The sequence below is a fragment of the Muscardinus avellanarius genome (genome assembly GCF_963383645.1).
Source record: "Muscardinus avellanarius genome assembly, chromosome: 11".
Lineage (NCBI taxonomy): Eukaryota > Metazoa > Chordata > Mammalia > Rodentia > Gliridae > Muscardinus > Muscardinus avellanarius.
In genome coordinates, this window is record NC_137797.1 from 4,366,485 (window position 1) to 4,381,520 (window position 15,036).

The 15,036-nt window shown below is 61.4% G+C and overlaps 1 protein-coding gene across 2 annotated transcripts in view; it reads left to right on the forward strand.

Annotated features, from left to right (window-relative positions):
* WNT7B (Wnt family member 7B) overlaps window positions 1-15,036 on the forward strand; it is a gene marked incomplete at both ends in the record, with an annotated part of 41,031 nt that overhangs the window by 8,351 nt on the left and 17,644 nt on the right. For both annotated transcript variants that reach the window (XM_080706013.1, XM_080706012.1), the window contains one exon: window positions 12,879-13,105. In XM_080706013.1, the coding sequence (XP_080562139.1) occupies window positions 12,879-13,105 (227 nt within the window). The remainder of the gene's footprint in view (window positions 1-12,878; window positions 13,106-15,036) is intronic.

The window sequence follows — 15,036 nt, forward strand, 5'->3', positions numbered from 1 at the left end:
CGGGGTCCACAGGTCAAGGTGGGAATGGGAGCATCCCTAGCTGGGTCGCTGGGTCCATCAGCGCAGCTTGCTGCCTCCCTCATCTCCTGGGCAGACGGAGGGGCTTTGCGAGCTCCCTAGAGGCCTCCATTCTGCGCGGCCCCTGGTCCAGCTCAGATAGGGCTCGGCTCCCTCACAAGGGGACAGGAGGCGGGCGCCCTCCCTTGTCAGATGAAACCCCGGCCCAGGGCTCCCTCAGCCTGATGAAAGGGTCATTGTGTGGCGCAGGCCGCCCGCTGGCCAAGGACAAAACCTCTGTTTGTCCTCCCTCCTTGGCGCAGGGCTGGGGGCCTCCCCTTGGGCCGGCCGGTGGGGTGGGGGTGGGTACAGGTGCGCTCCCTCCTCCCCTTCCCTCCTTGTCTTCCTGCTCAGCTGCCCGGGCCCCCTCCCCCTTTCCTGCCCCCCTCCCAGGATGCCCTTGCCCTCTGAATGTGGACCGCGAGGCTCGGGCCGCCTTGCTGTTGTCGGGTGGCAGTGGGCTCTTGGGCCCCAGAGGCATACCAGCAGGCGCAGGAGGAGTGAGAGGGATCCTGGAGGATGCTGAGGCCACCCACCGACTCGCAGCAGGCAGAGAGGCCTGGACACTGACCAGGCAGGTGGCTGCAAAGGGGGTGGGGTGCCCCACAGCCTGTTCCAGGCTCGGTCTGCAGCCCCAATGGCCACTGCGCTGAAGCAACAGGCCAGCGACTCTGGGCACCAGCAAATGGTGCAGAAGAGCTGGACCCAGTGTCCCTGGGAGTCCCACCGATGACACCTGAGGGCCTCCGCTATTTTCCAGAACCCTCTCTCGTGGTGACCCCTGCTCCCAGTCTCCTTGGGCTCAGAGTCCCGCTCCCTTGCCTAGCTTGAGCTGCCAGGCCCCCCTGGGCGGGCTCTCTTTGCAAGAGGCAAGGGTGCTGTGGGCTCCTGAGCGGAGGCTGCAGCCCAGAGTCCGGGTGCTGAGCCCCCGAGAAGGTCCTTTGCACAGCATCCTTGAGGGGGGACTCAGCCCCTGGGGTCCTGGGAAAGGCTGTCTCGTGGGACTGCTGTGTGTACATTTTCTGGGGTCTGCTCCCAAATCTGTTTCTTCCTCGGCTGCCAGGACAGGGGAGCCAGGCGGGACTGTCAGTGACGGGTGGGAAGATAAAGGCAGCGAGGTCAGCCAGGCGGGCCACATGTCGAGGCGGCTGAGCCCCAACTCAAACCTGGGATGGTCTGGCTTGGGGTCCAGCAAAGGTTCCATTTTATACAGAGAGACCAACTAACCCAGCTGGTTAGGGCTGTGTGGATCAGGGGTCACTGAGTTCGGAGTGGGGGCTTTTCAGGGTCCCCATGATGTCCCTTTCCTGGAGCGGGGTATGGGGACCCAAGAGGCCTGCTTGGGGTGCTTCTCTGCCTTGGCCCCGACCTGGTAGCTCCAAGACCAGTTTGACAGGGAGAGAAAGTAGCCCTCCTTGGCCGTGTCGTGGCATCTGCCAGTGAATGTGTGGCTGTAGGGAAGCCCAGGACCTAGCCTTGGGGGTACCTGTCTCCTTGTCTGGGCCTCAGTTCCCCCTATCTAGACGGTGGTGGAGGTTCTCTTCCACAGCCTCCCTTCCCCCCTTCCCGCTAGACCTCCCCACCACCCTAAGCTGTAGCCCCATGCTGGAGCATGGGACTGGCCAGGTGGGGCGGGAAGGACCTCTGGGGGCTGCTCTTGGGCACCCACAGCAGGGACCCGTAATCCATCTGCAAGGGGGTGGCCCAGGGAAAAATGTCCCAAGGAAGGTGTCCAGTGAAGCCTGTGGGGATGGCCTCTGGCTGGCACTGGTAGGAGGTGATATTGGGGCCGGGCTGGGGGCTGGATGGTATCCCAGCTCAGGCCTCAGGTCTTCCCACGGTGATGTCACCGCTGGCGGGGAGCCCTGGGAATTTCCAGGTGCTGCCGATACCCCCTCCCCACTGTCCCCGTCAAGGAGCCAGGCCCTCACCCCGCCATCTATGCCAGCTCCATCTTCCTCAGGCCTGTCCTGGTCCCCGTGTCTCAGGTTGAGCTGTGGGGAGAGCTGGCCTCCAGGTGCCAGACTCCTGGGGCTGGAGTGCTGAGTGGCTGAACCATGGACCAAGCCTGTCTCTGCGCGGCAAGGTTGTCTCTCTTGCTGGAACTGGCCCCGGAGTGGAGAGTGGGTCAGGCAGGTCTAACCTCCCAGCGTGACCTTCCTGAGCCTCAGGCCCATGAAGTAGACCACGGTGCCCGGTAGCCCCAGCAGGATGTGCAGAGAGAGGGTCTGGGGGTTGCAGGGCCGTGTAGCACCAAGAGAGTGCCCAGCAGGGCGCACAGCTCTGGTCACCCAGGGCGGATGCCCGGGGACCCCGGAGATACAGCCCCTCGAGATGCCGGGTGGTTCCCTCTCAGGCTGCAGCCCCTTCTCCACTCCCCCGCCCCTTCCCTCATGCTTAGGCCTCAGCAGTGTGCAACACTGTAGTGACTCGTTCAGCCGCAGGACCTCCTCCTCATGGTCCAGCCTGCCGGAGGAGCAGCCCTGAGAGGAAGGCTCCTCATTTGGAAACCCAGGGCACGGGGTTTCCAGACAGGTGTGCTATGAGCCCAGACTGCCCGGCTCGCTCGCTGCATTGATTTGTGCGGATTCCTGGGGGGAGGGGTGCCGAGGAGGCAGAGTCCAGACGTGTGAAGGGCCACGTGGCCGCTGATGTCCGTGCCAGGCTGCTGTGTGCCTGGGAGAAGACGCTGCCACTCTGCGCGTTCTGTGGAAAATGGAAATGAGGAACCCCAGCCAGCCAAGCATCCCAGCTGAGGCAGTTGGTTGGGGAGGCTGTGGGGTCCCAGCAGGAAGTCCAGGGCAGGGGCTGCTTCGCTGCTCCGAAGTGTGGGGAGTGTTGGGGGTTGGCCCTAGGGATCCCCTGCTTTCCTGAAGGCAGTCAGCAGGCTGTCTGGGTCCTGTGTGGCCAGGGCCGCCCTTCTCCAGGCTCTGTCTCCCTTCTGTTCCTGGAAGGAGAACCCCCTAGGGCTTGGGGCTGGGGCTGAATTCTGGGCCCAGAGCTTAACCCCCAAGCAGGCGGCTCAGAGCCCTTTTGGGACAGCCACCACACACCCAGAAGCCCAGCCTGGCGGCGGGCCAGTGGGGCCTGTCAGCTCCTCCCACCTGTTTGGCCTGTCCAGCCACCCATCCATCTGTCCTGGGGTTTCAGGCTGGCATCTTGGCCATACTGCCCCCGTGTCAAGCAGACCGGGCCCATTAGGGCCATGGCGGGGCTGCCTTGGATGGCTGGTGCCCGGGTGCCCTGGCATCTCTGGGTGTTGGCGTCCTGAGCTGTGTCACGGGGAGCCTCGAGTAGGGTCCCACTGACTCAGCCTGGCACAGATGGCCTGTGGGAGGGGAGGGCAGGACCTAGGAAGGTCCCGGGGGGCTCCTGGAAGGAAGAGGGGCTGCATGGGATCAGGAGTCTTGCCTGGCTGCTGGATCTGGCCCAGTGGGGCCAGAACCCTGTGTGTCAAGATGGGCCCTGTATGCCAGGAGTTTTCTGGAGCTTTCTGAGGTCAGAGGTCAGAGTCCTGAGGTTTGGGGTTACCATGACTGAGTGGGGCATTGCTTTTACAGATGCAGAGCTGCCAGCTCCCTGTGCCCCTCAGCCATGAGCTCCCGTGCCAGCTCACAGGGCCCAGATCGCCAGAGGCTGCCTGGTTCCTCTCGGGCTGGGGTCTCAGGATGCCAGGCCAGGAATGCCAACTATGCAGGAAGGGCAGGAGGGCAGACACTCTGGGGCACCAGGGGCGAGTGGACACTACGCTTTCCTCCCTGGTAATATGGCGGGCAGCAAACTGAGTGAAACAGTGGCCCAGAAAGGTTGTAGCAGGCAGGACTCACGGGTGGAGGGGTAAACTGAGGCCCGTGAGGGTCAGCGGCCAGTGGAGCGCATCCAAGACCTCAACCCCAGAGAGGACCTCATCAGGCACAGCCTTGGGCACCTCAGCAGTTGTCCTGGCCTCACTATATAGAGGGGCACTGTGGCCTGGGTGGGCTGGGGCCGGGCAGGATGCAGCCTGGGGGTGCCTCCAGGTCGCTGGGTGTCCTCTCAGCCTCAGCTTCCCTCTGTAAGCCAGGCTGGGTAGGGACGGCAGGCAGTGCACGGGGGTGGCCTTGGCCTGGCCCGCCCCTCCCAGGTGTGGGCCCTGTGTTGGGGCGGACGAGGCACCGCTCAGAGGGCAGGGCTGGGTGCAGACAGGCTGCCCCTGCCACCTCCTGGGCCGCACCTGGCCAGGCCAGGAGGGAGGGCCGCTTGCCAGAGGGGGCTGATCATTTCCTATTTTCAGATTAAAAAACCCTGAGACCCAGAGCAGTCCTGGGCTGGTCCTTCTGGGCCATGTTCCCCACCGAGCCGGGGTCCTGGAGCCCCGCGGAGGAGAAGAGGAACACATTTTCGGGGACCAAAGGAAGGACGGTGGCTGGCGGGCGGTGGCCTGCTGTGTCCACCTCTGACCACTTCTGTTGCACGCTCTGGCTCCAACCCACACGGGGCTACGGGGGCCCTGCTGGCACCCAGCTCTGGTGCTGGGGTGTGCTCTCACCAGCCCTCTGTAGCCCAGAATGGCGGGGGGTGCCAGGGCAGGAGGGCAGAGCTCTAACTGGGACTCGGGGCCAACCTGCAGCCATGATTCACAGGGGCTGAGTCAGCCCAGACCTAGAAGACATTTCTATTCCCATTTGACAGGCAGGAACACTGAGAGCCTGCTAGTTCCAGAGCCAGAGCCCCTGCAGTGGCTGGAGATGCTCTGCACACCCCGGCCCACCTGCGGGAGAGGCCGGTGGGAAGGGTCTGAGCTGGTGTGCAGCCGGGCACCACCCTCCCCCGGTATTTGCCCAGTTACTTCCTGGATGAGTGGACCCAGGCCCTCCTCCCTGGCTGATCACAGATAATTAGAACATTCTTCAAATATTTTGCCAGAGGATGCCCAAGAAGGAAGAATTACAAATGCCCCAGGCTGGAGCGCGGGCTGGAAGAGCTGGGCAGCTAGGCAGCTGGCTGGGGCCAGGAAGGGGCCTGGAGGGAGGCCGGGCCCTTCTGTCTACCTACCGAGGAGTACCCATGACCCCCAACTGGAAGAGGGGTTCGAGGCCAAGGCCAGCATGAGGCCTGACCTGTGCTGGGCAATGTTGGGAGTCTCTGTGCTGGGGAGCCCAGGGGGGCAGAGGTTGGTGGGGAGCCAGCAGAAAAGGCCTCTGTAGTGAGAACAGGGTCGGCAGGACGAGGGACCTTAGGGGACAGGGAGCCATGAAGAGAGAGGCATTAGGGCCAGCTTCTGACCACCCACTTGCCCGGGGTCTAGGCTGGCCACAAGCCGGCCGGGAGCAGGCTCTGAGGCGGGTCTGTGGGCCTTGTGGAGGGTGGGGCCAGGGCGGAGGCAGGAGTGTGCACGTCCCCTGGTCCCTGGTCCCCTACCTCCTGTGGCTCTGGCTGGAGGGCTATAGGATATTTATGCCCGGGAGGGCTCGGGCTGGCTACGGAAAGCTCCTAGACCCTCTCTTGAGCTTGCTTTGGGAGACTCTCAGGGGCCTGTGGCACCGCTGCACCTGGGCTGCTCCAACCCGGACCCCTGGGGCTGGGGTGTGCTGCAGAGCCGCCTGGGCACCCACAGGGAGTGGGGCTCAGGACAGGGGGAGCAGGTGCCAGGGGACGGTCATCTGCCCTCCACTGGTACACAGTTCAAAGGCCCTAGGACCTGTAGGACAGGCTGCCTCTGGGTGGGAGCAGCCCAGTGTGACACCAGTGTGTGTGTGTGTGTGTGTGTTACTGGGGATTGAATGTTCCTAGGAGCATTCTATTTCTGAACAACACCTTCAGCCTTATTTATTTATTTACATATATATGTATATGTATGTGTATATATATTATATATTTATTTATTTATAATTTGCAGTACTGGGGATAGAACCCAGGGGCATTCTACTTCTAAGCTACAACCCCAGTCCTATTTTCTATTCTTTTTTTATTTTTATTTTTTACTTTTTGTGGTACTGAGGATGGAACCCAGGGGCTTTCTACCTCCAGACTACACTCCCAGACCTTTTTTTTTTTTTTTTTTTTTGCAGTACTGGGATGGTGGGACCCAGAGGCATTCTACCTATTCTTTATTTTGAAACAGGTGTCACTGAGTTGTGAAGGGCCTCACTAAGTAGCTGAGGCTGTCCACGCTGTCTGAGAACTGCGATCCTCTGGTCTCAGCCTCCCAAATGCTGGGATTACAAGCGTGCGCCACCATGCCCGGCTATTTTTTTTATATTTTATTTGGAAACAGGGTTTCACTGAGTTTCTGAGAGCCTCACTAAGTAGCTGAGGCTGACTTCGAACCTGTGCGATCCTCCTGTCTCAGCCTCCCCAGGTACTGGGATTACAAGTGGGTGCCACCACACCCAAATGTATTCTTTATTTTGAAACAGGGTCTCACTGAGTTGCAAAGGGCTTCACTAAGTAGCCAAGGCTGGCTGTGAACCGGGATCCTCCTGTCTCAACCTCCCAAATGCTGGGACCACGGCCTGTCTTATGTTTTATTTTGAAAGAGTCTCACTATTGTGAAACAGTCTCAGTAAGTTGTGGAGGCCTTTGCTAAGTTGCTGAGGCTGGCCTTGAGCCTGGGATCTATCTGTGCCTGCCTCCCAGGCTCTGAGCTAACAGGTGTGTACCATACCTGGCTCACTCAGCTGTTTTCGTGGTAAGATGTGGCTTGTCCTGTGACTGGCCGGGAGTCATTGCCCCAAGAGGGGCCCTCTGGGGAGGTTTTGCCCTCATCCAGACCCCCCGCCATGACATGGACCACTTGACCACTTGCAAAGCAGACACGGAGGGCTGTGTCTCATTCACCTGCAGTGTGGGCTGCAGGACAGGGACGCGCTGGGACCCTGCTAGAGTGTGGGGATGGACAGGGTTCCTCTTATCCGGAGCTGGCGGGGAGGCAGGGCCCATTTGGGAGGGTGCGTGTCGCAGCCTCCCCTGAGGGCCTCCTCCTGGGTGCAAGGTGGCGCTTTCTTCTCCAGAAGCCCCTACCAGCCTGCCCAAAGGCAGCTTCCTGCCCCTGCGGACCCACGGGGGAGCACCACGGGGGAGCACCCCTGCAGGTAGACAAGCGACCCGCCCCTGTCCACCTGCCTTTGAGGGCACAGTGTTTAGTGAAAAGGTCCCTGACTGTGGAGGCAGGTGCCTGAACCTTTCTGGACCTCCCGTTTCTATCCTGGGGAAATCACAATTATTTATTAGTATTGTTATCATAGTATTCGGCCCCCGAGCCTTGACCTAGGAGTGCAGAGGGGACCCCCCCAGCCAGCCCAGTCCAGCACACAGTAGTGCTCTCCGCCTCATGCTACCGAAAGCCCCAGCAGCGTGAGGGGTTTCAGTTAGACTCCCACCTGCCAGCGGGCTTTGGAGGAGATTAGAGGAGGCAGGGCCGCCCTACCCACAGGACAGGGCAGCTCTAGTCCAAGGCACAGGGGAGACAGATGTGGCCCCCGGCCTTGGCGCAGGGTCTTGACCCAGGATGAGAGCTCAACTGATGCTCCGTGAGGCCGTGGCAAGAGAGGGGTGCTCTGAGAGGTCCCCGGCTGGGCCTTGGCAAAGCGTGTAGCCCCGTGTGAACACGCTGAGCTTGTCCCTGGGGTCGGAGGGAGGCCGGGATGGCCCACTGGGGTGGTGCAGGGGCTGCCGCAGGCCTGTGCTCACGTCAGGGCTCAGCATAGAGATCGCTGGCTCCACTGGGCACCGCTGGCCCCTGACTCCCCAGGGGCTCAGAGATCGTGTGTGTCCGAGGAACGCGGGTCAGTCTCAGATTCCCGGTCTGAGCCCCGGAGGGTCAGCAGTGGCACTTGGTGTTCATGACCGCAGGTCAGCTGCCTGTGCCAGCAGCTCTGTACTATGCCCTGGCTGCTTTCAGCCCATTTTACAGAGGAGTGAACTGAGGCACGGAGCATAAGTGTCATGGCCGGGAAGAGACAGATCGGGGCTCCTACCTGCACTTCCGGTCCTAGCGCCAGCCCAGAACCTGCCAGGTGGGTGGCCTGGTGCCCGGCACACATGACCATGTCAGCTCCCACCTGTCCCTGAGCAATGAGAGAGGGGCTGAACGTCCTCCCCGTCACCCCTTCACCTCACAAGGCACATTTTCTTGGGGCCTCCCCGGTGGCAGAGATCTTCCTAGTATCCAGGCATAGCACCTCCTGGCGCAGCGTCCAGCCCCAACCCAGTGCCAAGACACCGCAGGAGCATGTCCGCTGGCCTTGTGCTGGCTCTGGCCTTAGTCCAGAGGTGGCGTCCCCAGCCCCTCAGGGACAGAAAGGAGCAACTTGTCTTGCAGGGCAGACCCTCTGTCCTCTGAGCTTTGGCCCGGTCCCAGGCAGAAGTTTCCAGACCCACAGCCGGGCCAACTGCAGCTGGCATCGTGCCTGTGCCCAGGGGCCCAAGACCAGCCTGGAGCAGAATTGTCTATGGAAAAAGCCACCAGTGTGAATGCCCCCTCCTGGCTCCTCGGCTCCCAGGTTGTGCGGCCGCCCTGGCCATCCTGCCCGGGGTGCCCACCGGGGCCGGCAGCTGGGGACCCGGAAGAGAGTTTCCCTGCTGTGGGTTGAGAACCAGGCCATCTAAGAGCATGCCCTCTCCTGCCCTGTCAGGAGCCCCCAGAGCACAGCTTGCCTGACCCCGCCTCGCGCCACCTCTAGAGGTTCAGTATTTAATTCCTATGTTTTTACACTGTTTCCCACTTGGACAGTTTTCTACTGAGGGTCCTATCTGCAGCCCCCTCCTGTGCAGGTGTGGCGGGGCCTGGCCTGGCATGGTGTGGGCAGACTGGACCAGGCCTAGGGCCCACATCTCCAACACCGTCGCCAGCCTGTTCATAAACCAAAATGAATGAATGAATGTCCCGAAAGGTGTTTAGCACAGGATGACTCAAGCGACATTCTGAGAATACAGATCTGGCGTGATCTGGGCGGGGCCTTCTTTGGGGACTGAGCTGCTCCCTGTGGTTCCCTGATCTGCACGGGGGCTGCTGCCGGGGCCTGGGAGGGGAGCAGGCTGGGGCCTGCCGGTGGCCTCTCTGGGCGCCATGTTGCACACCCGCGCACAGGCCTTTCGGGGTGAAGACGCAGCTAGGCCGGTGGAGTGGGTAGTGTTGAGAGGAAGCCCCCAGGCAGAGGCAGGAGCTCTGACATGACCTGTGAGTTATCACTGCCTGGAGTCATCTCCAGTGTCCTCCTGCACAGCACCTTCAGCTCACGCACTGACGTGCTGGGGTGGCAGCCCTGGATCCCCGTCCACACACACCCCAGCAGTTCTCTTCCTAGCTCCATCCTACCCGACTCTTGGGCTGTAGCAGTCCCATGTATCATGATATATTTTGTTTTTGGTACTGGGGGTTGAACTCAAGTTTATTATAGCTTTGAGCTACACTTCCAGACCTTTTCATCTTTTAAATTTTGAAACAGGGTCTTGTTAAATTGCTGGGGCTGGCCTCAAACCTGTGATTCTCCTGTCCCAGCCTCTCAAGTACTGGGATCACAGGCATGTGCCGCCACACCTGGCTATGATAATTTTTTTAATTGAAGTTAAAAGGCCCATGAAATAAAGTTCCCCCCTTTGACCATTTGAAAGTGTGACTCAGTGGCATTGGTACCTTCACAAGTTCGTGCCACCATCACCTCTGTCTCATTCCAGAACTTTCTCATAACCTCAGTAGGAAATCCCACACCTACTCAGCCGTCCCTCCCTACCTCTCCTCCCAGCTCCTGGCCACGCTCCCTCACTCTCAGCCTCTCAGATTTGGGGTCCTGGACGGTTCATGTAAATGGAATCAGACGATGTGTGGCCTCTTGTGTCTGGGCTTCCTCTACATTGTAGCACGAATTAGCTCCATTCCTTTTTATGGCTAAATAATATTCCATGACGTGTATATACCACATTTAGTTTATCCACTCATCCGTTGATGGACATTCGGGTTATTTCCGCCTGCTGGCTGTTATGAATAGCGCTGCTGTGAACGTTTGTGTATAAGATTTTGTTTAAACACCTGTCTTCAGTTCTTTTGGCTCCATACCAAGAAGAGGGATTGCTGGGTAGCTCTGTGTTTAAAACCCCCTGTGTAGCCGGGCGTGGTGGCGCACGCTTGTAATCCCCGCTCTTGGGAGGCGGAGACAGGAGGATCGCACTGGCTTAAGAGACCCTGTTTCCAAATAAAAAACATAAAAAAAATAGGTCTGGGAGTGAAGCCCGGAGGTAGAAGGGCTTCCAGGAACCCCAGTGCCCAAAAAATAAAAAATAAAACCCCCTGTGGACTGTCATCCACCTCGGCGGCACCTTCTCGCACCCCACACCCTTGCCAACACTTGTTATTTTCCCCTTTTCTTAGGACCCCGTGGTCCGGGGGGTGTGGCGCGGTGGCTCCGTGGGGCTCGGGTGGGCATGCCTGTCCGGACAGCGAGGTTGACCATCTCCAGGCGCTTGGCGACCGCCGTGTGTCTCCTCTAAGGACCCGTCTCTTTCAGTCCTCTTTAAAATCGGGTGCTTATCTTTTGGTTGTTGAATCGCAGGAGTGGTTTCACACAACATTCGGGGGCACCGAGTAGTTCATTCACTGCTTCATGGGGCCTCGGGGATGCCTGGACACTGTCTTGGAGAGTCCCGCTGTCTGGGGGCGCTGGCGTGGAACCAGTAACTGGGGGGACAGGGGTGAGTTCTGGGCTCTCAAAACCAATGCCCACACACGCCTCCTGGGTGCCAGGGCCCAAGGCTTGGAGCACAGGGTCTGGGGGCTTTTGTTTGTGTGGGGGAGGGGAGCAGAATTACTGGGCAGCGGGGGACGGCACCACCGTGGGCGGAGGGACCTGCTAGCAAACTGGGACTTGGAATGGAAGAGAAGGCACAGGTCCCCGGAGGCCAAAGGGCAGTGGGGAGCGATGGACGCGCGCTCAGATCTGGGGTGAGGGGTGGCTCGGAGGTAGCCCAGATGCAATGGCCTGCTGCCGCCCAGGGCTACCCTAGTTCCCACCAGGTCCCCCCTGCCGGCCCCACATGTCTGGACTCCTTCCTCCAGCAGGGAGCGGGCTGCGGCGTGGGACCTTGGGGCGGCCTGGCCCGGGTGGGGTGGGGGCGGGTGCCCAGCTGGGTTCCCATCCACCTCATTTCCCGGGCTCAGTTTCCGAGGATCTACAATTACTTTGGGCTGAATTCCCCAGATTCCAGCCCGCTCCCAGCCCCACCCGTCCAAGCTGCCCTTCCTCAACGCCGGCCTGGGGCGTGTCCCCCCATTGTGCCAGTGGGAGACTCAGGTGGGGTCTTGGCCAGATTAGCGGGTGGGGCGGGCAGGCCAGCCGAGGATTGAGTGTCGCAGGCCCGGCTGCAGCACGTGCCGGGTGCTCGGCACCCTGGAAAAATACTGTCTGCTTCTCTCAAGAAAGGAGGCAGGTGGGGGCAGGAGGGGTGTCCCTGCCGCGTTTGGGGGCCCTGGTGGTCTCTCCGACTCTGGTCCCCACTGAGCAGCCCTGCCTGTTGTTAGGAAGCCACATACGGTTTTGAAAACTCACCCCACCCCTTTCTATTTTGCCGTTAGCTCAAAACCAAACAATGGCTGCACCTGCCATGGAAAATATCTTAGCGATTCCTCCAGAGGCTAAAGAATTACCGTATAAGCCAGCAATTCCCGGGGACATGCCCGAGAGATCGCAAACAGGTGCACACACGTCTTCACGGCAGTATTATCCACACTCGTGGGAATTACCCCGGTGCCCATCCCTGGTGACGAGGTTAAACTAGATGTGGCCGATCGCACAATGGAATACTATTCAGCCGTAAACAGGAAGCCACGCCGTGGCTGGACTTTGAAAACAGGGTGCTAAGTGAGAGGAACCTGACACAAAAGACCACGTATTGTAAGATTCCATCGACACGAAGTGCCCAGAACAGGCCAGTCCGTGGGAACAGACAGCAGATTAGCAGCCTCCAGGGGCTGGGGGAGGAGGGAGGGGTGGCTGCCAATGGGTACGGAGTTTCCTTTTGGGGTGATGAAAATATCTTGGAACTTGATAGAGGTGGTGGTTGCGCAACACCGCATATACAAAATGCCAAGGGCTGAGTACTTTAAAATGGTTAATTTTATGTATGTGAACATCACCTCATTAAACAAACAAACAAACAAACAATCACCTGCTAACTCCTCAGGCCACAGCGTGCTTGGCCAGTGGCTTCCCGCCCAGCGTTGCCGGGAGATTAAAGACAAGGGCGCCCTGGGAGGACCCCCGTGAGCACCCCCGTGTTGCACCCCCGTGTTGCGTCGAGCTCCCTGCGAGGCCGGCACAGAGCCGATGCCCGTGTGCTCCTGAGTGCGCGGGCCTCTGAGCATCATGGCTGCTGTCCTGTGTGCAGCCTTCTGTGGATGGGGACACTGAGGCGTGCCTTCCCCAGGTCGCACGCAGGCCGGGGCTAGAGTCTGCCCGGTGGGCTTGGCTCCCAGCCTGCTTGGCCCGGTGCCACAGGGAGGGGAGCTGGGTCTAGGCGTGATGGGAAAGCGCAGTGGTGTGGACGCGGTGTAGCTTGGAGCCTCAAGGGGTAGTGCGGAGACCCTGACTGTCACATCCCAGCTCTGACGTCCCCTGGCTGAACGGGTCAGAGGCTGGGAGCCGGGTCCCTGCACTCCCCACTGGGATTCCATGGCTCTTGCAATCCCCAGGCTGCGAGGCCTGGGCGAGGGGGCTGGCGGAAATGAGCCTCCAGGGCAGGGACCAGCTTGACCCCTGGGGCACCTGGGAGGCTCAGCGAGGGCCCAGGCATGGAGGGGCAGGCCCGGACCAGGGTCTCACCGCTGCCCTCTCTCCCCGCCTCTGCAGAGCACTGTCGTCCGTGGTGGCCCTGGGAGCCAACATCATTTGCAACAAGATCCCCGGCCTGGCCCCCCGGCAGCGCGCCATCTGCCAGAGCCGGCCTGACGCCATCATCGTGATCGGGGAGGGGGCCCAGATGGGCATCAACGAGTGCCAGTACCAGTTCCGCTTCGGCCGCTGGAACTGCTCCGCCCTGGGCGAGAAGACAGTCTTCGGGCAAGAGCTTCGAGTAGGTAAGGGCCGGCCATGGGGCCAGAGGGCGGGCTGCCCACCGAGGCCCGCACCGCCCTGCCCTGCACACACTCCCCGCGGACCCCTGCTGTGCGGGCAGCATCCTGGGACCCTCCCCAGCCCTGGCCAGGCTGGGGCTCCGGGCACCGCCGGGTCTGGGGCAGGGGAGGCCTCGACGGGAGCCCGCCTGGGTGAATGAGGGTCCCGGCCCTGGGGAGCCGTGTCTGATGTGGGCACACCCTGGAAGTGGGCAGTGTGGCCGGGTGGTGCGCGGGGGGGGGGGGCTTTGTGCTGCACCTGGCCCCCTGTGGACAGAGGCCTGTTGCTGGGGAACAGGGCTAATGTAGCATTTACTCTGCGAGGTCATTGGGGACTTGATGGGTGCAGGCCTGGCCCCAGAGGAGGGGGATGCCAGGCAGAAGGAAGGGGAGCCTGCTGGCTGGGGGCAGGCGGGCAGGTCTGCGGGGTGGAGCGCGGCTGGGGCAGGGGTGGGCCTCCGGTTCCAGGACAGTGACGGTGAGCGCCGTGAGCACCTGTCAAGCGGGTTTCTGGGAAGTCTGCGGGGCGCCATGGCTCCTCCTGTCCTCCCAGCCCTGGGGACAACTTCATCATGTCACTGTTAAGAGGAGACAAGGGGCCCAGGGGTGACTTAAAGGAAAAAAGGGACCTCCGGTGCCTCACCTGGATTTGAACCCAGCTATGTGGCTTTGGGCACGTCAGTCAGGACTGCTCTGGACCTCTGTCTCTAGAGCAGGAACTCCAGAGCAATGGGTCCTGCTCCCGTCTCCAGTGCTCCTCCCAGGGCTTGCAGTAGATGCTCCAGAAACGGCTGTGGGACGCAGGAGGGAGTCGAGTGGGGTGCTGTGAGGCCAGGCCTGCGAGGTGCCCAGCCTGGGTGCAGCCCATGCTCCGCATCCCAGAGGCCTGGAAGCACCCCCTCCCCCCCGGGCTGCAGCTGCTGGGCCCCCGGCCAGAGGCGGGCTTACAGCACTGGGAATGCTGGCATGGGGCTGGGGGTGGCGCAGGGGAAAGCCCTGGGGGCTCCTTTGTGGTGAGCAGCCCGTGGGTGGCACCTGGCGCAGTCAGAGGGGCGGGCCCGCCCCCTCCCTGGGGCCCCACCACCCAAGTGCAGCTCTGCCTTCCAGGTGCCAGCCGGGGAGGCGGAGGGCACGGGTACACTTCCTGCTGTGCAGAGGGGCCAGGCTCAGAGCATCTCAACCCCCGCGGAGGAGACCGAGGGGCGCTGGGCACAGTCTCCGGCTGCCTCTTGCTTCCCACAAGGAGCCAGGTCTCTGCACAGGTGGACACCCGCAGTGTGGACACCGTCCCGGGCTTCTGCAGGGGCGCGGGAGCTGGGGCCAGGAGACACAGGGCGAGGGCCACCCCAGCCTCTCCTATAGTACCCCAGTCAACGTGTGACTCCATGGCGGTCCCCGCAGCAGTGATACCAGCCCCTCTGCGGCCCCTCCCGTGGTGAGCGCTGCTGGTGCCCGCCCCGGTCACCTTGGCTGGCTGAGCGGCACACCTGGTCTTTCCTGGGAAGCAGCCTCAGGCCTGATGGGAGCTGGGAAGGGCGAGGCTCTGTCCACGGGAGGGTCAGACACCAGGTGTGAGAGGCTGCGCGCCTCACGGCAGGGAAGCTTGACCTGTGCAGCCCTGAGCCCTGCGGGCCAGCTGAGGCTCTGCCCTCGTCCTCTTCCTGGTGAGAGCAGCGAGGCCCATCCAGGCCCGCCCTGAGGGCCACCCGAGCCCCTCCGCCCTCACCAGCTGAGGAGCCCACCCTGGCCCCTCTCTCTCCACCCTGCCCTAACTTCTGGGGGTGCACATTCTCACCCGCCATTCCAAGTTCCACTGACCCACAGGAACCCCTGGCTCTCAGCTAAGCACCCGCAGTCAAACCCGCCATGCCTGGCCCCCACCTGACTGTCCCTTA